The 21,741-nt window shown below is 41.3% G+C and overlaps 1 protein-coding gene across 2 annotated transcripts in view; it reads right to left on the bottom strand.

Annotated features, from left to right (window-relative positions):
- The window catches only part of fzd3b (frizzled class receptor 3b), a 44,922-nt gene extending 24,220 nt beyond the window's left edge, over positions 1-20,702 (bottom strand). For both annotated transcript variants that reach the window (XM_080427202.1, XM_080427203.1), the window contains exons 1-2: positions 20,619-20,702; positions 18,152-19,110 (exon numbers count right to left, since the gene is read on the bottom strand). In XM_080427202.1, the coding sequence (XP_080283328.1) occupies positions 18,152-18,454 (303 nt within the window). In that variant the 5' untranslated portion in view covers positions 18,455-19,110; positions 20,619-20,702. The remainder of the gene's footprint in view (positions 1-18,151; positions 19,111-20,618) is intronic.
- Positions 20,703-21,741: the final 1,039 nt, after the last annotated feature.

Below are 21,741 nucleotides of genomic sequence, written 5' to 3'. Positions count from 1 at the left end.
AATATATCTTTATGGTAATTCATTTTTCAGACATAACAGTCTGGAGAGCCATGTGAAATATTGGAGGCTCATATGTAATAGCGCTTTCTTACATGCACGCCCACATGCTTTTGCACTATAGCAGGGGCCTGGGGCCACACTTAAGACAGCGTTGGTTGCATGAGTGCATTCCACTGTCCTGCAGAGTGGCTCTTCTCTTGATGTGTGTAGATGTCACCAATGCAAAACTACTTCTGGTTCTGGGCTGGTGCTTCCATTTCTCTCTCTTTGTCCGTGCCTGTGTGCTAGACCACGTCTAGTTAAAAAAACAGTTACTATAAACCTCATTGCCATCGCAGACTTTAGGCTAGGATGGCATAAGATTGTCTTGCATCGTTCGATTGTTCCAATCCTGAGGTAACATAATGTCTGTCTCTGATGAAGATGCCTCAGTCATCGAAAGGTTAGTCTGTCATGAATATGGCACCTAAATAAAAAAGGCATACAACATGTCTGTGATGCTCCAGAGCCTCATTCCTTCATTCTCCTGCTCCTGAGATGCACTGGACCTGCCATTAATAGTTTGATGCACAGTGGAACTCCTTTTGTTCGTAACAGAATGTCTGTACCAGACTGCTCAACGGACATGTCTGATAGAAAACCAAGAGGTGTGCATAGTTGAACTGCATTTGTTGTTTTCAGCACCCTCTGGTGGGCATATTTGCAGATAGAGTGACATACTGTACATACGTACAGTACAAACAGCTCCATGACAACAGTTTCACACTTGATGCTTTGCAGCTGCTCAACTAAACTGTTTCTATTATGTCCTTCAAGTTGTAGATATCTATGTAAAAACTAACACAAGATGACAATCACAACATTTTGTCTCAGGTTTAGGTGTTGAAGAGCTGGAGAGTTGAACAAAATATGCCTGAGGCTGTGCTTGATACAAACTCATCTCATCCACTTAGACAGTATGATGAATGAAAAAGAGAGGAGAAGAGGGGGAGAATAAAAGACAAGAGGAGGGACCAGGTTGGAGACAGAATGGAGCCACAAGCTGCAAGTTCACTCAAACACAGACAGACACACACACATTTATTAAGGTAGGACCTATACACAGCACCTTACAAACACGTTATATTATATTTCGATCCCACACACACCTGACCTCTTATAATTATAATTGCGTGCATGTGCATGTGCATGTGCACGCACACGCACACGCACACGCACACACACACACACACACACACACACACACACACTAATAAGAACAATACACATAAGTAGATACCAAACAGTAGATATCAGTATTTGTCTGTAAAGCCTTAAACACACTAATGGGTTCCTCCCATTTAAGAGCTAATTGAATGATTAAAGACATGGATTTTACAAGAAGCTAAATAAAATTAAATAAAAATATGCAGGAAGTAGGAAGAAAGCCATCTGTTAGTGTGGGAGGATACAGTTGGAGGGAGATGCATGTGTGCGGTAATGAGTTTGATTTGAAACGTGTGATTGGTGTGTGTGTGTGTGTGTGTGTGTGTGTGTGTGTGTGTGTGTGTGTGTGTGTGTGTGTGTGTGTGTGTGTGTGTGTGTTGTTTCCGTGTAAATGTGTGATTTGAGTGGGTAGGTGTGTGTGTATGTGGGGGGGATTTGGCACCAAGTAAAATAAAAGCAGACTCTGACTGGAGCCCCTGATTCAATAGAAAGATTACGTTTCTTTCTCTCCCCTCAGAGAAGGCTCCCCCTCTGTACAACCCAGGGGCTAAGAGGAATGACAGAATGAGGGAGGGAAGGTGAAAAGAAAGAAAGACTATGAATAAGAATAAACGGGAGATGGTCAGGAAGCACGTTTTCTTTCATTAGCATAATGAAGGAAAACAATTTAACAGAAAGAATGCTACCATCATTCTATATTTTATATAATGAACAGGGAGAGAGAGTGCACAAGAGAGAGAGAGAGAGAGAGAGAGAGAGAGAGAGAGAGAGAGAGAGAGAGAGAGAGAGAGAGAGAGAGAGAGAGAGAGAGAGAGAGAGAGAGAGAGAGAGAGAGAGAGAGAGAGAGAGAGAGAATACATAAGAACAAATAGGGTAGTTTCATTCATCTGGCATCAGATTCAACACATGATGTGTACATCTGAAGAAGGATGGATGATGGCGTGTATCAAGTTTTTGTGTGTATTTGCTGGCGAATTAGTAATTTACACACACACACACACACCCACACACACACACACACACACACACACACACACACACACACACACACACACACACACACACACACACACACACACACACACACACACACACACACACACACACACACACACACACACACACACACACACACACACACACACACACACACACACACCCTTTTGTCTGTTCTGTCTGTCTGTCCTGAGTGTCCTCTCTCCTGTCTGTTTGTCTGTCTTCTCTGCTGTCTGTCACAGTCCATCAAGTTCCTCTGCGTTCACATCACAGAGGAACCCATCTGGGACGAGTACACCGGCCATGTGGTGAAAAAGGCACATCAACGCCTCTTTTACCGCAAGCGGTTGAAGAAGTTAAGCATAGGGCCCAAGATCCTATGGACCTTCTACAGAGGCGTGAGAGCATCCTGATTGGATGCATCACTGTCTGGGAACGGTATTGTCCTCAACCGCAAAGCACTGCAGAGGGTGGTACGCAGTAGCACAGCCCAGAGCATCAGTGGATGTGAGCTTCCCTTCATCCAGGACATAATATACACTGGACAATGTGTCAATAAAGCCACTAGGATAATCAAAGACCCCAGCCAGTACCACAGCCACATGGCCCGGACCAGCAGGCTCCAAGACAGATTTCTTCACCAGACAACCAGGCTTATGAACAATAGACACACACACACACATACACTCAGAGGCAGCTGTGCACACACAATCACACACACATGCACATTTATTAAGGCAGGACCTTACAAACCCACCACACGTTATATATATTTTTTTTAGAGGTAAGACCCAAGCACACAGCATAGCACCTCAACATAGTGCTACTCTTATTGTAATATATTTTAGTTATTTGTATTTACTATTATCACTATTATTACTTAATTGCTATTCATGGCTATTTTGTCTTTTTGTCGCAATGTCGGGGAGACAAAACCCAATAATTGTACTCTCATACCCCTGCATATGGTATAAATGCTTTCTGTGGACACAGCCTTTTATGCCCGTCTCAGTGTGTCCCTTAAGAGACACCATGGCAACTCTCTAGTTGTCTCTGTAAGAGACATCAGGTCATCCTTTCATTTATCTCCATCATCTAATCCATCTCTCTATCATTTTATTTTGAACAATTCTCCTGTTTATTTCGATTGCATGATCCATCCTTGTCCCTCTCCATCCATCGCTCCACCCACCCACCTCTCTGTCATCCATCCAAGATCCATCCTTCTCTCCCTCCACTCATCCGTCCGGCCAGCCACCCACATACGCACGCGCACGCACGCACACACACAGTCTCTCTGGCTGTGATAAAGACATGAATAGATTAATGAGACAGACGACGTTCCTCTACTCCTTTCGTCTGCTTTCTGAAAAGAGTGAGAGAAGAAAGGAACAGCCTCCTCTCTCCCCCAATCTTTTCATTCGTTAGTTTATTCATCCGTCCATCCGTCCTGCAGTTAGCTGTTAATGGAGTTCCTCTCCTCTTTATCACCATTCTTTCTCCTGACATACTCCCCACTCCTGTCTTCCCTCATCCCTTCTTCTGTCTATCATAATCAGCTTACTCTCCTTTCACCCTTCACTCTTCTTCTAAGGATAAACTGAATAAAATAGGATCATTTATGGCGAAACATTTAATTAAATATCCATCGTTTACATGAAATAAGAATAAAATCACCAACATTAATAATCCAGATCATTAAGTGTGATCATTTAATCAGCAGAATCATTGGGATTCGAATTTTGAAGCTTTGCCGCTCTCTTTTTCTCCTGCCTTGTCCTCTCCTCTCTTCTGCGATCTAATTCACATATCTGAGTTTGATCATTCAGACACCGTCCCCTTTTCACATGTTCTTATCACCCCCCCCCCTCCTCTCCCATCTTTTTCTCTCTCTCTCTCACTGCTTCGCCCATTCTTTTCGCTTCCTCTCAACCTATTTAACTACCATGGCAACAGGTGATGTGGACTCATGAGGCTTCTCATTGGCCCTTGTATCAACGAGGTCAAAAGGGCAACACACACAGATGAATGTGGATTAACATAAAGAAAGGCGCGCGCGAGCGCACACACACACACACACACACACACACTTCAGTATATGTCCTGGTGGGGGGGACCCACCACAAAGTGAGATAATTTTTTTTTTTTATATATTCTGGCCAATCTGAACTGGGGGGGCACAAAGTCTTATCTGGGTGGGCATTGCCCCCCAATGCCCCCCCCATAGGGCCGACACTGACACACACACAGGTCTTACTACATCTTCTGTTTGTTGTCAGGACTGTCACGATCATGAAATGACGATTAATTGTTACACAGATAATTGCGATTAACAATTTCATTGTGTTTTTGTTGTTGAACACTGGAACATATGAATAAAAATGACATTTCTGTTTGGCTTTTAGGCTTTGAAGTTGCACAGTGCTGACATGACAAATAACCTTCTTTAAAAAAAAACAATAGTGGAAATTGCCGATCTACTGTACACAAATTTTTCAAATGTTCGAAAATATATGAACATTCTTCAACATGGAAACGATTATCTCCAATAATTGCGATAAGGCGTTAATGTAATAATTGTGACAGGCCTACTTGTTGTGCTTTTCCGCCTGATGTCTCTTAAATGCTGTATGTCATGACCATCTCCACTGTTATGATAAATTATCTCAGACCTATACTGCGCCATTTGATCGCATTTAAGGCATCATACTAGGTATACAAAATGGCCACTTAATTTATATTTCAATGCTCAGTATTGTTATGGTTTTACAGACTGATATGAAGTGTGAGTTACACCTGCACCACTTCCCACACAGAGAGCACCCCCACCCATCTGCTCTCTCTATTAATGCTTCACACACAAAAATACTGCTCAATGGGTTTTTCCTTTCTATTCTATCCCTTTTCCTTTCTATGTAACTACTATATACAGTACACACACACACACACACACACACACACACACACACACACACACACACACACACACACACACACACACACACACACACACACACACACACACACACACACACACACACACACACACACACACACACACACACACACACACACACACACAGTATATAGTAGTTATATAACTATAACTATGATCGTTAATCAATCCCATCATTTCCTGGAGCCATTGCTCGATCCACCCTCCATTATTAAGACTCCATGGAGAAATTCTGTTGTCGATTTCACCCTGACCTGCCCAAATTACATGAATGGTCATCTGATATGTATTTTCGGGTGTGTTACTATCAATGTACAGAGATTATTTCTGAAACACTGCAAGTGAGTGATGTGATTTACCGATCTAACAATGAGAATGAGTATAGAATATATATACGGCCAGTACTAGGAGTGCTGGTATTATAAAACAGCCTCAGCAACAGCATCTCTCAGTTTTTTATGTGCCATTATGTTCCCATAGCAACCGTACATAGTAAAAGCTAGAGTGCTCCGAGTTAAATTAACACTCTGGAATATACTGCGCATGTTCCCATTCAGGTATGCTGTAAGTCAGAGTTATGTTTCACTGACAGGGCCAATACACACTGTACAATACTAAAATGGATAAAACATTGCAGATAGAGAGTGGTCCTGTATGGTCCCAAGTCTCCAACTAAGCAGCTCTGGTGGTGGGAACAGTGCGCCAGAATGCCAGTTACTGCCTTCATTCTCTGCATGAATAAAGGACTGCTTCACCTAAGCTAGCTGCCTCTATAGACTGTAGGAATAAGCAGGATAATCAATAAGTTCAAAACAAATAACTTTTCTTCTGAGACACACACCTCATGCTTTAATATAAGACATCTCTATGTGTTGTGGACCTGCTGGCCTGTTGAGCGACAGGACCTCATGCCGAGAGGAACACAAACAAATCTGTGAACCTGTCACTCTGCCTTTACTTGCTCCTTTTTCTGTCCTCCCAGCCTCCCTTTCTGCCACCCCTCCACTTCACTCTCTTTCTTTCAATCTATTCCTGTCAATCCCCCCCCACCCCTTCTCCCTCTCTCTCTCACACATATAAACAATAAACCCATTTCCTAAACCCCTCCAGTCGGTCCTCAGGCCTCAGTGTAGCTCAGCAGGCTGAGGCACATTAATGTACTTCTGACACCGTGGGATCAAGTCTGGACCTGTCCTGAACCTTTGTTGTACGTCCACCTCCTCTCCATCCCCATGTAACATCTAATTAAATATGATCAAACGCACCAACTACTTTACCCCCCCCCCCCCCATTTCATATGAAAGTAGAGGATGTGTGTGTGTGAGCTCTAATTGGGGTCAATTTTAACTTTTAATTTGAGTTGAGTTCATCCCCCAGCAATCCTTTCATGTTCCTTCAGTCTGAACGTTTAAAACATGAACAACTCTCCTTTTTGTTTTACAAGGATAATAATCAAATGAAACAGAAGATGTTTTGTTCTCACAAATGTCTCGCCAGTCCCAGAATTAATTGGATTTGTATACGTGGAGCACAAGGTGAGCCAGGAGGCAGGCAATGGTCTGAATAGCTGGCTGCAAGAGGGGGAGGAAAACATTTGCTGCAAATTAAAATGTCTCCCTACACAAATCAGAAATGATAATGCTATATATTGGACAGAAATCGTTATTAAACTCTACTGTATGTTTAATAACAAATTACCAGGCCATCTCTCTCTCCTCCTTGTGTATGTGTATGACTTCATACACATCTCATACCAAGGACTGCAGGCTTTTTTGCGTTATCCTTTTGATTATGGTGGGTCAGATGTATGTTATTATGGCTTTATTCTTTTCATGATCAATAAAGAAATCAATCAATCAAACTCTCTGGGACTTTCCAGACCACAAGAACCAGAGGCACATACAGAACTGAATAATCCAATGGATTTTGTTATTTTTAAAATACACTATTTAACACATTGATTGCCTAGATCGAGTTAACTCGTTTTTAGAATCCATCGCTTGATTGCCTAGATCGAGTTAACTCATTTTTACATTTTTTGGGGAAAATTCCACAAGGGGCGACCTAACACAGCTTTGGAATGATCGATCGTCTCTCAGAGAAGAAAAATGTGGATGTGACATCATTCCAAAAAACGTCACTTCCATCCGCCCCAATGATGGGATTTTCAGAAAAACGGCTGTAACTCAGTTTCTTTTTTTTCCATTGAAAACCACTCGTTTTCAGCGGACCAAAGCTCCAAAATGGCGGATCGCGGTTGGAAACGTGTCGTTCCCATGGATACACAGATCCTTCCGTCTACTCACAGGAAACTTTTTCCGTGTGTTTTTTTTACACAATGTCGGTTCCACGGCGTTTCAAATATCATCGGATTGAGGTAATTATACGCCGGCACGGGGATAGAAAACTATGTTTAATATCTTGGCAATCAATGTGTTAATACAAGATTTGAAATGCTTCATGGTAAGTTTATCCACCACATGACTTCATGAGACTGTTCCCCAGGATAACATTAACTTGAGTTGCAATGTGAAACCCTGCATAATATGACCAAAGATCAAATGACCTAAACCTCCTTCCTATTCCTAGACTCTTTTAAAGAGGGACTTTTTCTCATCAGTCATTTCACATGAAAATACAGACAGTCACTCAGTGAAGTGGTGAGAAAATAAGGAATAAAAAAAAAACCTGCAGAGGCCCGCACAAAAAATTACTGAATAGGAGATGATCAAATTATTTATATTTATATTTCAAATTCATTGGCAGACATGTTTTGACACAAATGGAATGAAGAACCAACTTCATTTTAAGTTGGTTTCTGGACACCTCCAGCACATACTTGCACCACATACTGTATCTGCATGCTGTTGGCGTCGACAGCCTCTTGAACACAAACTCAATACAAGGCTTAAGGAACGAGGTGTGATTGACAGCTCCAGGATTCCTCATGTGAAGGTAGGCTTGGCTAGCTATTTGCTTTACACACAGAATGCTCTATTGAAGACTTACGCCTCGTTTTCCACTGAGCTCTGTGTGATGTCCTTAATTCCGTTTAGTACATTCATTCCTATGGGAACCTACGTGATCTCCGATGTGCATGCGAAACTCCTCCTTCCGTCCCTCCCCCTCGTACGGCATGTGCCTCGAGTCCGAAAGAAAACCTTTTAATGGATTTCGGAGAGAGCATGTTTCCTGGCATTTGTGCCAGGAAACATACTGAAGACACCATTTCATTCAATTAAATTGCTTGACTGTGCGCCTTTTTGGCTACTGAATTGCACTTTATATTAAAATGGTCATTTTGATGGACTATTGAGAGTATTAATATTATAGGCAAAAAAAAACAAAGACAAATAAAATAGAGGCTCTACCTCTGTTTCTGTAAGACAAATATTTAAATATAGTTTGATATTTAGTTTATTTATCAAAGCAGTCAAACTGAGTTGGACAATTATACATAGAAATGTCAGAATTTGTACTGTTCCCGATAAATTGTATAAGTGTAATGTAATAGCCTGCATAAGTCCCAACTCACACATGCAGCATCGAGGCAAAACTGTAGCTGGTTTCAGCTCATAATTATCGGTCTATTATTGTCTAATTATATTTTCTTCTGTTTTGTTGCTGAATGTTTTATTAATTAATTATTTCACCCTTGGAGTGTGCATGGACATTCTTCGTTGTCCCTTACTGGTACAGTAGATATAGTATACAGTATCTACTAACCAATCATCATACAGAATCGACACGCACACGCACACACGCACACGCACACACACACACACACACACACACACACACACACACACACACACACACACACACACACAGCTGTAAAAGGGTCACAGAGAGCAGTGGTGTGTTTTATGATTGTTAATGGGTTTTCTTGCAGTGCAGCCATTAAATAGTCTACCAGAGTGACCGAGTCATCATTTGACTTCCTGATGTCCAGCATTAGCATGTAACTTCACAATCCAGCACAAAAAAAAACCTAATTCAATTCATTTTGCTGATAAATATACTTCCATGATTAAATGATTAAACTTCTGTGGATCTCTTATACAATTCTGAATGAACCTGAAGTGACCTAGAGCCTGCCATTACCAGAATTGTGCTGTTATTACCAGATTTGAGACGCTTTAGTTACAAAATACACAATAATAAAATGACAATCATACAAAACTCAACACATTGTGTGTGTCACGCCCATGTCCACGGGAGATCTCACCCCCACACGGCTGTGCCCATTTCCACTAATCGGTAGTCTCAGTATTTATTGCCTGTCATATTTTATTTAGTCTGCTAATAAGACAATTTCTTTGCCTGATACTTTTGCCAAACCCTATTGTAATTAACTTGCTTATTCTGCCTGTTTATTCATGTTCTGACCTCTGCCTACTGCCTGGATTAACGTTGTGGCCTTGTCTTATCCCCTTTGTACTTTAGCCTGCTTGCACCTTCTCCCCGAAGCTGGCCCTGTCCCATGGGCATGGATAACCCCCTTCAAGCCCTTTCAACCTGACAACTTGCGGACTGCTCTCTCAGAATTCGGACCCCCATGTTTGCATCTATAACCATGATTCAAGACTCATTCCCCTCAATCTCAGCTTCTTAATAAAACTAGACTTGATTTTTCCTCCATCTCTGCCTCAGTGTGCCTGTTCGGCGTTCTGATTGTGTAAAATCAGAACAGACAAAGAGTTCTGATGGGAAATGACTTGATGGGAGAACGTTTAAAACAGGCCTACACAATAGCACCCAACACGCACAGACACATCAGACCTTGACCTAGACTGCATACAAACTCCCACTAGGATTAAAATAAACATGCACTGCATGCATTCATGCACACACACACACACACACACACACACACACACACACACACACACACACACACACACACACACACACACACACACACACACACACACACACACACACACACACACACACACACACACACACACACACACACACACACACACACACACACTAATGTAATAACCTGTACCCTCGGGGGGAACCATAACATGCTATGTCATATGGAGGAAAAAACACATACACTGCAAGGAGGAGCGGAGGCATTATGAGCTGTGCCTGTATTGTGAGGTCCATTGTTCCTAAAGGACTCATTTCGGCGACCACACACACACACGCCCGCGAGTGCACGAGAAGAGCGAGAGCGCATGTGTGCGCACACACACACGCGCGTTAAGGCCACTTTGCCTTTTTTTTTGCCCCCCTCTTCATTCCGTTCCACTTCCATCCTTTCTTTCTCTCTCTCTCTCTCTCTCTCTCTCTCTCAGGTTTAATTGAGTGTTGTTGTGCAGCGACAGAGAATAGCAGCTCTGTCAGAATCAATGTCTCCATTGTGGAGTGGAGGGAGAGATTAGCGGCTAGTTAGCACTGGTGAGAGATGACAGCTGGCACCATTAGCGTCTACTGTCAATCACACACACACACACACACACACACAGTTAGCCATTGGCCCTGGCCATCAACTACACATATCCTGTAGCACTCTCCATTATCATAACCTGTCACTCAAAATCATAGGAAATCTAACCTAATCTGCCAATCATTCTCACTCACAATACAACGGCCCAATTAGATATCAAAAATAGGAATTGAAAAAAAAATCCCAAAAGGTAGCACATCGGCCCAATTAGATGCTAGTGAACCACACATACAGTATATAAGCTAGGGCTGGGCAACAAAATATATATTGAAACTGATTATTTAAAACCAATAACAGACTTCATCTTGCTCATGTAGGTAATCGAATAATCGAGAAGCAGGGTTTGAATTATTATATATTTTTTTTAATTTATTATTTATCAATGAACACAATACAATTATAATAATATATTGTATAATCGACTACATTGATTAGTCTGATTAACCAGTTAACCCTGTAGAATACTACTATACAAAAAGTGTGGAAATAGACAAATCTCAAGCTCACAAAGGGTCGCATTGTGAAGCATTGCGAGTTTGCAGATATTTTCACAATTGTTCACAAATTTCACAAATGTTTTAGATTATCGTGTTATTGATTTGAAGTCATATCTCCCAGCCCTAATTGAAGCACATATCAACTTCAAGAGATCATCTCCAAACAAAACAAAGCACCACACCAGGAGAACAGTCAAGAAACTCCTGAGAAAGCTTTTAAAATCATCTCTCCACCTTACTGAACAACACAGCATGGAGGCAGCGCTGCTTCTGCTTTACAACACAAGAGTTTCAGAAAATAAATAGAACCATGGCCATGGACACACAGAAGATATGCATATCGTCTCTGTCGGGTGGAAACCTCATATGTCCAAAACTGTTAGGATTCAAATGAAAAAATAGCAAAAGTAGCAGATCTACAAGCTCAAAATTTCGAGCTTGAGAATCTGCTATTTTTCATGCTTCTGTGTGACGCTATAGTATGAGTGAAAGTAGGGCATTAATTTACAAAGAAACACAAAAAGTTAGAATACGGAGATGGGTGGGTCCTGCCCGACGGCGACGATATACAGTATGTACATATTCAATACCTGTAACATAAGTGGACAAATATTATTTCTATATTTACAGTCTTGCGTAGCCAACTTCGCCCCTCTGGGGTAATCTAAATTCAAGTAATTGAATATTATGGATGCTGGAGAAAAGCAGTAGTAACAAACTTACGCCCACTGCTTTGAAAACCAATACTGATACCATCCGCCGCCCTAAAGTCTCTGCATTGGTTCTGTGAAGCTGTTATTTTTTTAATTGCTGAATTGCTGAACTACTATAACTGGTCTGTACAATAGATGACACGTGACTTGTCTGAGGCGGTATTGGCTCAGGACATGGAGGTCAGGGTTCCTGATTCAATCCCCAGCTCCTCCTGGCATCTAGTCGAAGTGTCCTGGAGCAAGACAATGAACCCCTAACTGCTCTTGAGGATCCGGTTGGGAGTGACCTTGCAAGGCTGTCTCCACCATCGCTGTGTGAATGGATGAATGAAACACACATTTTAAAGCGCTTGGGATAAAAGGCGCTATAGAAATGTAGATCATACATAGAAATGCAGATCATTTGTTTCAACACATATGTACAGTATACACATCCAATACTGATCACCCTCATCATTATTCCTTTTTTTTTTACTGTATTATATTAAAGGTATATTAAATCTTAATACTGTATTATTATATTTTAGAAATGTTTTCTTCTGTGTGAGAGCACAAGTACAATTCCTATGTGAACATGCCTGGCCAATAAACAGATTCTGATTAGGCATGAGTGAAGTCAATGACCTACTTAGGATCCAAAATTAAAGCACTGAAAAAGTACAGTGTTCATAATGTAGCTACTTTTAAAAGAAATAGTGAATATTTCTGCTGATGTTAAACTACTGTTGATGAAAAGTAGTTGTATTTCGATAGATATGCTGATGCTCTCCCAACGGGTTTAAGTGCAGAATGTCAACAGAATTAGTTTAACCATTTTCGTGGACAGAACAACCAGCTGTTAGTTCAGTTGCCTTCCTGCTCAGCTGCCCTGGGAGCCGTGATTATGTGAGGGTTTATTTAACATAGCTGCAATAACAGGTGACAAAATTGTTTTACCCTGTCGTGTCTTTATGTGCATCATTACCACAGGATACACATGCTACCAGAAACAATATGTCACTGATACATGGATGAGTTTTCAGTCATTTGCTACTGTATTGAAAAGAGGATAAGAAAAAACAGTATTGTAAAAAAAAAAAAGAAGAAAAGAAAAAGAAAAAAAAAGAGAAGAAAATACTGGATTTGTGTAAGAGAAATAATATAAAAAAAACAATTTGTCTGGAAACTAATTTGGTGTTTAAAGAATCGTGAAAATCGTATCGTGAACCTAATATCGTGATTCGAATCGTATCGTGAGTTGAGTGAATTGTTACATGCCTACTGGTTATATGTGCAGGGCATATGTGTCTCTGTCGTCCATATTTTGTTTTAAAATACAAAATGACTATCCTTTTTTGTCAGGGCTGGTATGGTAGACGAAATGGTCTATGGTTTCATGGTCAAAACAGAGCCAACAGCAACACTTCCAAAATACACTGAAGGATATGACAATGGATTAAAAGATTATTTAAGCAACAAATTAGTCAGAATTTATTAGGGCTGCAGCTACTGATTATTTTCTTAGCGATAATTCTGTTGATTACTTTTTCAATGTACTGAATAATCGATTAATCTGATTACCGTTACCATTTAAGCCCTATTTTCTACTTTGTCATACAACTGTATCGCAAAACAATTGCAGAAATAGCCGATGGACAATCTGAGTCGCATCACGTCGCGAGGTTGTAGATCTGCTATTTTCGCTATTCTGGTAAATCGATTATTTTCTTTTTATAATCGATTAAATCAATTAGTTCCATTATCTGTCGCACCTCCTAATTATTATTTTTATATAATGATATCTTATTGGTAAAATCTAATTCACTCACCACACATGCACACAAATGCACAAAAGCTGGCATTATATAGCTGGTATCCCATGAGAGACATTATTCCATTTCCTGCCTCCCACTGAGCCAGGCCAGGTCAGAGCAGACAACAGACGCTGGTGTAATGCAGGGTGTCAGTTACAAGCATCCATGTTTCCTGGGTCAAACCAAGTTCAATAACAGACTCTTCTGGATCCGGACGAGGCGTGTCTTGACACGACGTCGGGGGAATCAAGCTGATCTGAAAGTCTGCTGTCTTTTATCAGCTTGCCTAGTTGTACAGCACGACTCTGACAGCCTTGGAGCCCATTTAGAACACTCAATCTAAAAAAGCACGCTTGTCATTTTATTTCTCAGTTCCTGTCTGTTTTGGAGATGAAAGTTTTTTTTTTCTGTTTGACAGCAGGTGAAATTATTCTCTCTCATCAACGCTGCATGTTTTAACAGGAGAGACCAAATCCCTCTCATGACTAAATGCAACAGAGCCATTACGGCCGTTAGTGACATTCATGTGGTTTTCACATGAGCACATAAAAAATGCTCTATCATTAAACAAGCAGAATGTAGCCACACAGTAAAAGCCTCAGTGTTAATTTATCCATTTGTAACTCTGAGAGTGTATAAATGTAACATTACAGTCAGGGGGTCGTGTACACTCTCAGAGTTAAATGAACATGTTCATCTGGTATTGAACAGCCATCAACAGCTGTGCATAGAATTAATCTGAGCCGTTGTCATCCCACAGTGTTTTTCATATGATACGCTTACTGCTGTACTGCAGGCACAACATGAGTTAAGCTATACGGTTCAACATCCAGACTTATGACTTAACTTAATGCGCGTGGACGCACACACACACACACACACACACACACACACACACACACACACACACACACACACACACACACACACACACACACACACACACACACACACACACACACACACACACACACACACACACACACACACACACACACAGTTTTGTTATTATTACACTATAACTTTTTTATTTTAATCCACAATATTGAGGTAGCTCTAAGTACAAGAATTACACTTTGTGCTATGTTGCAACAGTTGTATTGTAAACATGTCACAGTAAAAACCTTGAAACCTAGATAGGAATGCCAAGAGCCTGGTCAACAGCAGCAGACTGCCACACATCCCCCCCCCCCACCACACCCATCTGTTGCCGGGTTTGGCCTGGAAACACGTTATCTCATTAAAAAATAAACCTAAGTGTTAAAAAAACCATCAAATAGTAAAACGGTAGCCTCTGTGTGACGCTGCTACTAGCATCATTGTACTGCTCTGGTTACCAAGCAACACCCTTCTCTACCCAACATGAGTCCTTGTGCCTCTCTCTCCCTTCTTCACAAAGGAGGTGGAGAGCAGAAACGTGAGAAGGATGGATAGAGTGTGTGTGTGTGTGTGTGTGTGTGTGTGTGTGTGTGTGTGTGTGTGTGTGTGTGTGTGTGTGTGTGTGTGTGTGTGTGTGTGTGTGTGTGTGTGTGTGTGTGTGTGTGTGTGCTATGCCATTCAGATCCTGTGTAACATAGCACCTTATTATTCACTACCTGGAAAACCAATGTTCTCCTAGCGCTGAGAAGCATGTGTATCTCTTAGCCAATCACAGAGCACCTTATTGTGATGTTTGTCTGAACCACTCAGAGAGCACCTTGGTTCACTGACCCACTCGTGCCCATCCCTCTAACACCTTCCGTTCAAATGGTTATATGTGGTTTATACTTCACTACTACAATAAACAACAGAAAAAGATATGAATGAGAGATAGAGAGATTAACAGATGAGATTAAACAAACAGATGAGATTAAACAAAAGGTCATGAGGGCGGTCTCAAAATTATGGCAACAAGAGTACACGGTTGGTGCCTTATTCTGCTAATCCGTCAGTGCACCCCATATACACCCGACTGACGGTAGATGGACAACCAGGTGAAGAGAGGACAGCCTCAACTGTTCACAAAACAGCTTATTTTGCTGTCTGATTGTAAACCGTGGTCACGAGAACACACAGCCAGGACTCAGTGTCTACCTGCAAGTGATGCATTCCTCAGCCTTCAGATCCCTCAGTACATTACAGTTTTAGAGGGAGATCACCAAAAACACGTATGTGTTTTTCTGTATCGGTTTGTGCATACATCTTTCCGTTGGCTTTGGTGAATATCTTGTTTTATAAGACCGTACATAGAGTAGGTTTTGCATTGTCCAATCAATGCATCGGACATTGCCCCTATGAGACCATTATGTGTGTGTCAATTAGTTGCATTCCAAGGGGACGCACATCCGAAAACAGGTACAGGATAAAATAATTAAAAAACAGTGAATGAGAAAACAATACTGTTTTACAGCCATGAGGGCTCTGTTGCTCTCTGCAGTCTGTACATTTAAGAGGGATTTGGTCTCTCATGTTAAAACATGCTGGGAGCAAATAAAACAGTGTGCAGACATCCTCTTAGTCTTTTCTCATTAAATCAGTAGTTAACTAACCCTGCACCAATGTCTACTTGACCAATCCCTGTATATTAAATAATGATCATTATTGATGATTGGGCTACTTATATTGTCTTTTTAATTTGAAATAAAATTCATGTTACCTCGGCTCCAAGAAAAACATTATACTGGATATACATTATACTTAATCCCTTGGGGTGATTTTAAAATGTATTTCAGACGTTGAAAACTAAGGTCTGTAGCCGTTTTATTTATGGCTTTAAGTTCAACCTGCATGTCTTTCCAGATGCTGGGGGCACTCCGAGTCCAAAGGCTCAATCAAACTTGGTCACCACCAGCCTGGGACGACTAGCAGGACCCCTACTTTAGATCTTAAACCTAGTTCAGACCAAGACCAAATTGGGTTTTAAGCAGTGTACAACAGTGTCACTTGCCGAAAACAGACAATCTACCATCTCACAATATGCCATGGATGTGACACGATGTGAACTTGCAACTCTATTGCTATTTTCACCACGTAAAACCATCGCACCGAGTCCGAGAGCATAAATTAAGCATTATAAAGTTGCGGAGAAAATTGCAGTGGTCTGAATTACCCCTTAAGGTACACGATAAGTGGACAAAAGATCAATAACGTCCTTTAGAGCCACGCCATGTAATGCCTTAAAAGTTAGTATAATTTTAAGCCAATACGTTGACTAACTTGGAAACAATGCAGGGCAACCAGCACAGGGGTGATACAGTACGTCTCCCAGAACCACTAATAATCCTAGCAGATGCATTTCGAACCACCTGGAGCCAGCTTAGAGAGCCCTGTCCAGTACCAGAGTAGAGAGCAATGCAATAGTCCAAGTGAGGGAATATAAAAGCATGTAATGTACAACTCTTTAAGTCATCAAAAGATCAAAATGACCTTTCATCTTTCTGAGTTGGAAAAATTATATCTGAACTCTTTACTTGATCTTCAAAGAAGGAGGTCTCCATCAAAATACACACCTAGATTTCTTGCAGCCTGCTTACTCATAGGCAGCCAAATGTGTCAACTGACAGGCTATTGGAATTTGGTCGACCAAATAGGATGATCTATCATCATTACATTTGAGAGAATTTGGGGATGTCCAGAATTTGATCAACAAGCATTCATGGTATTATTGAATATACTTCGCAAATGAATATTTCAGATTTGAGATTAGTAAAGCAAATACCTCTAAACTCAACTCGACAATACATTTTGTAACTGTATATTTTGTATGAGGATATGCCTGTATGTATATGTGATTAAAAGAAAAACCATCCATGCCAACTATACAATGTACGATCAATTTACAATGTAGGCTCTTATCCAGAGTGGCTGACAAAGTGCAAAGTCAGTATGAACATTTATCAACCAACAACAGGGAAGTGTTCCAGGATTTAGAGTGCAAAGTAACTGGGATAACCAGACAAGTTTAGGGCAATCCTTATTGATAAATGGGTTATTAGGATCACAGTAACCTACTTGTGCCGTTCCTAGATGTAGCAATCTACTAACTGTGGTGCAATATAACATAACATAACATAATTATGTGACCCTATCATCAATCTAAACTAACATACCGGCAACTAAAAAGTCAATGAGCAGCAAGTACAAATGTGGAGATAATAAGTCAGTGCCAAAAAGGGTGGAGGGATGGTATAACAGTAGAATACATGTACATGGAGTACATGCAGCCTTCTTGCTGTAACATGATTAGCCTTTCTCATCCAATGTAGTAAAGCATGAACTTTCAGTTGAACTGCAGTGACCCCTCAGTAATGTAGCAGGAGATGTAAGTGTTAGAACTATGTGGTTGGTCTCCCCTCTTTTACTAACATACAGAAAACAGCAGCTGCTGTGCAGGGTTCCTATAAGCCTGCCTACAAAAGTTCAATAAATTGAGCACATACATTTTAGCACACTGTTAAGAGAACATGCATGCACGCACGCGCACACACACACACACACACACACACACACACACACACACACACACACACACACACGCACACACAGCCTACCTCCATCGCCAGTGCGGCCGTCTGCTGGTCATAATGGTTGAGTAGGTTGGGCATGAAGGTGGTGTTATACGTTAGGTCCTGACACATCCTGAGTCTGATGGGCTCACAAGTAAACTCACTGTGGCTCTCCACTGTTTCCATGTGGATGGACAGAGTGGGAGAACCCACAGAGGAGAGGAGAAGAAAGAGGGAGAGGAGGAAGGAGCAGAGTGGCGACACATGTCTGTAGATCTTTGTATAAATGGACGACCCATCCCTCAGATCTCCTCTTCCAAAGCACGCAGGCATCCTCACTTCAGACATTTCTCAAATACAGAAAGATAAACTGCAGGTCACAGTCGCATATCTCCATCCAGGCAGCCGTTAGCTCAGAGCTCTTTAGAGCTGGGCGTTGATATGGATATTAATATGGCATCGGTTGATGACTGCAGTAGGTTTTAGTGGAGCTGATGGAGTCCATGTTTGCAGCGATGGTGGAGGAGACAGACAAGAGTGTGGCCCAACGTCCGGTACAAATCAAATCACACTGTATTTCCAGTAACGTTATCCTTCATGGATCTTGAAAGCCAAAGAAATAATTAAATTGTTATCCATATTAAAATGATACTTTAGTTTCTCTCCACAGACACAAGCTGGTACTTTTCTCGTCAGAAGGGTAGTCCTGGGTTCCACATCCCAAACATAGATAGATAAAGCTTACTAGATGAGAAAGATCCACACTGTCTATCCTGGAGGTCCTCTGTGTTGCTATAATGTTCCTCTGCTGTCTCCCATTCTCTCCATCTCGCACTGTGTCCATGAAGGTTTTCAAGGATCATTCAATGAAAACTAGATTTTTTTTACTGCTTTGCCTCCCTCTGTCCTTTTTCCAGTGAAGTTTGCATGGATCAACTGCTGCCTTCCAGCTGCTGAGTAGAAAGTCCTGTTTTTTATACTGTAGAAGCCTCTGAAAGCAGGTCCTGCAGGTTTAAAAACACAAAGGGGGGTGAATGAATGAATGGTCAAACAAGCAGAATGAGCTTGTTCACGACAAAGTATTGTATCTGGTTGAGTGTTTAGTTGTAGTGTCTGTGATCAGCCACACCCACGTTTCTATGACATCCAAGCAAGGATCAACATGAGATATCAGTGTCAGTAAACAGACATAACAAGAGACAAGAGCACATAAGACACTGGAATACTTCTGCAACAACGATGTGAAAAGAATTTCCCTCCTATATTTTAAACATTGTCAGCGAAACTCAAAACCAAATGGATGGAATAGCAGTTTCAATCCCCCTCCAATCAGATTGTTATTCATTCTTAATTATTAAAAAGAATATAGGCTATCACAAAAAGGACACAATATCAACACCCACAAAAACATCAAGATAGGCTACAAAAGAAGGCTGTTTAAAGGTTGTTGTTTAACTAACAAGGGATGTAAAACAGGGGTCTTCAACACATTTCAGGCCAAGGACCCCTTAGCTGACAGAGAGAGATGAAGCAGGGACCCCCACTATTGGATTCATGTTAAATGTGTGTTTTCAGACATTTTTAATGACTTAAACTTAAACCCTCAATACTTTGTAAACTTGACCTTTGGCTCGGTACTTGGTCTGCTCTTTTTCCTCCTCTACACCAAACCTTTCCCCCGAAAATTCAAGTGGTTAAAATTAAGTCCCTATCACACAAAGATTTGGCGGGCCCCCTGCAGCATCTCTGAGGACCCCCTAGGGGCCCCGGACCCCCTGAAAAAAAGATAATTCAGTTCAACCCAGTAGCCTACAACAGTAACAGTTCCACCTGCAGCCTGCAGTGCAGACCCTTCTCCAGTGACATGCTATGGTGACATGTCTGTGTGAGGTTGACGGGCAACTAGTCGCGTTTCCATGCGATGTTTCTCACTCTGCGGCCCCGGCTGTACCGGCTGGCAGTGGCTGGCTGTCGATTTTGTATTAATAACACCAAGAACACTAACCATTGAATAAATGTAGGCTAGTAGGTGCTCATGATGAAAATACATAGTAGCCTATACTATATCCTACCCTACGGTTTATCGCTCCGGGGTTCGTCCACAACTGCCAAGAAGAAACACCTCACGCAACCGCTGCTCTTCTGGGGGAAACCAAACCAAACCACCTGGTTTAGTTTCAGAAAACAAACCCCCGTCAATCTCATTTACATTTGCCATATTGGGCGAGGAAAACACCGCAAAGAGGACTGATAAATAAACTGATAATGAACCCCACAACAACTCTGTTAACAACCACTGTTATTTATCACCGCAGACAGACAGTATCTGCAGAGCAGATGACAGGCGCTCTTCTCTTCTTCACACCGCGGTGGACCAACGAGCGCACGAATCATCGGCAGTTGCAGTATTTATATGTATATTAGTATTAATTCTGCTAATTCGTCGCAGTTGGTCCTTGAGATAAAGCATCGTGGGGTGGCTTTGGTTCCTCTTTACAAATACAAACGTTACCTTTTCCGTGCAGAAGTCAGTCCAGTGAACGGACCCGTTCTTCCCTCTGGTCTCTCTCTCCGCAGTCGCAGTGCTCCGTTGGCTCGTTGTTCTGCAGCTGCTGGCCTGCAGCATGCAGCCCTGGATCCGCGGGACCGCGCGTTGGCCGTGCGTGAACGCGCGCTGCGAAATGAGAAAATGTATATCAGACAGACAGTGGTGTAAAATAAGTAACTAAGTACATTTACTCAAATATTTGAGGTAATTTTTACTTTACTGAGTGTTTCCAGTTTTCAGTAGGCTACTACTCCACTAGCCATGGATGGTTCACATGACAGTCATGTTTCAGGGCTACTACTCCACTACATCTCATCTCAGAGGCAAATATTGTACTTTATTTACTACACTACAATTATTTGAAAATGTAGTTAGGCCTACTAGTTACTTTGCAGATATAGATTATTATACAAGCTCACAATGTGTTGGATGTGATGCATTGTGGATCGGCTATTTTCAAACATTTTAGTACTTTTACTTTTGGTACTTTAAGTATATTTTGATGCCAATACTTTTGTACTTTTACTCAAGTAACATTTTGAACACAGGCCTTTTACTTATAAGTATTTTTATATTGTGGTATTGTTACTTTTACTTAAGTAAAATTTCGGAATAGGCTACTTCCACCACTGATACCAACCCGTAGAAGTTGATGTTGGTTGATGCTTTTTTATTTTGTCTAAGAAATTGATGTAGGCCTAATTACATTGTAATTAGCCTAAATGAATTTGCAGGATTTAAGTTTTTCATTTTGCTTTATAGGCTATATATTATATAGACCAGGATTCTGTGTGTTGCGCATGGACACAGACACGTCCGTGATGTGGAGTCAAGGGGGATCCCATACAAGGACAGTTGGTTCACAATCACAGCGCATTTTAAATACCAGCTGTGCATGTCATACCAAATATGTGACCCCCCAAAATAATCATATTTGAACTGGGGACTCCCCACCCAGACAAATAGCACTTGGAATGTAGGTGTTGAGGCATTACATTTAGTTTGACTCTGTTCCACAGATAAATATTGTGAAAATAGCAGATCTGCAAGCTCAAAACACCTCACCAAGCATTGTAGATTTGCTATT

Source organism: Gymnoscopelus braueri, assembly GCF_963280865.1.
Source record: "Gymnoscopelus braueri genome assembly, chromosome: 1".
Classification (NCBI taxonomy): domain Eukaryota; kingdom Metazoa; phylum Chordata; class Actinopteri; order Myctophiformes; family Myctophidae; genus Gymnoscopelus; species Gymnoscopelus braueri.
The sequence above is the reverse complement of the archived record's forward strand: the minus strand, read 5'-3'. Positions and strand labels throughout refer to the sequence as shown.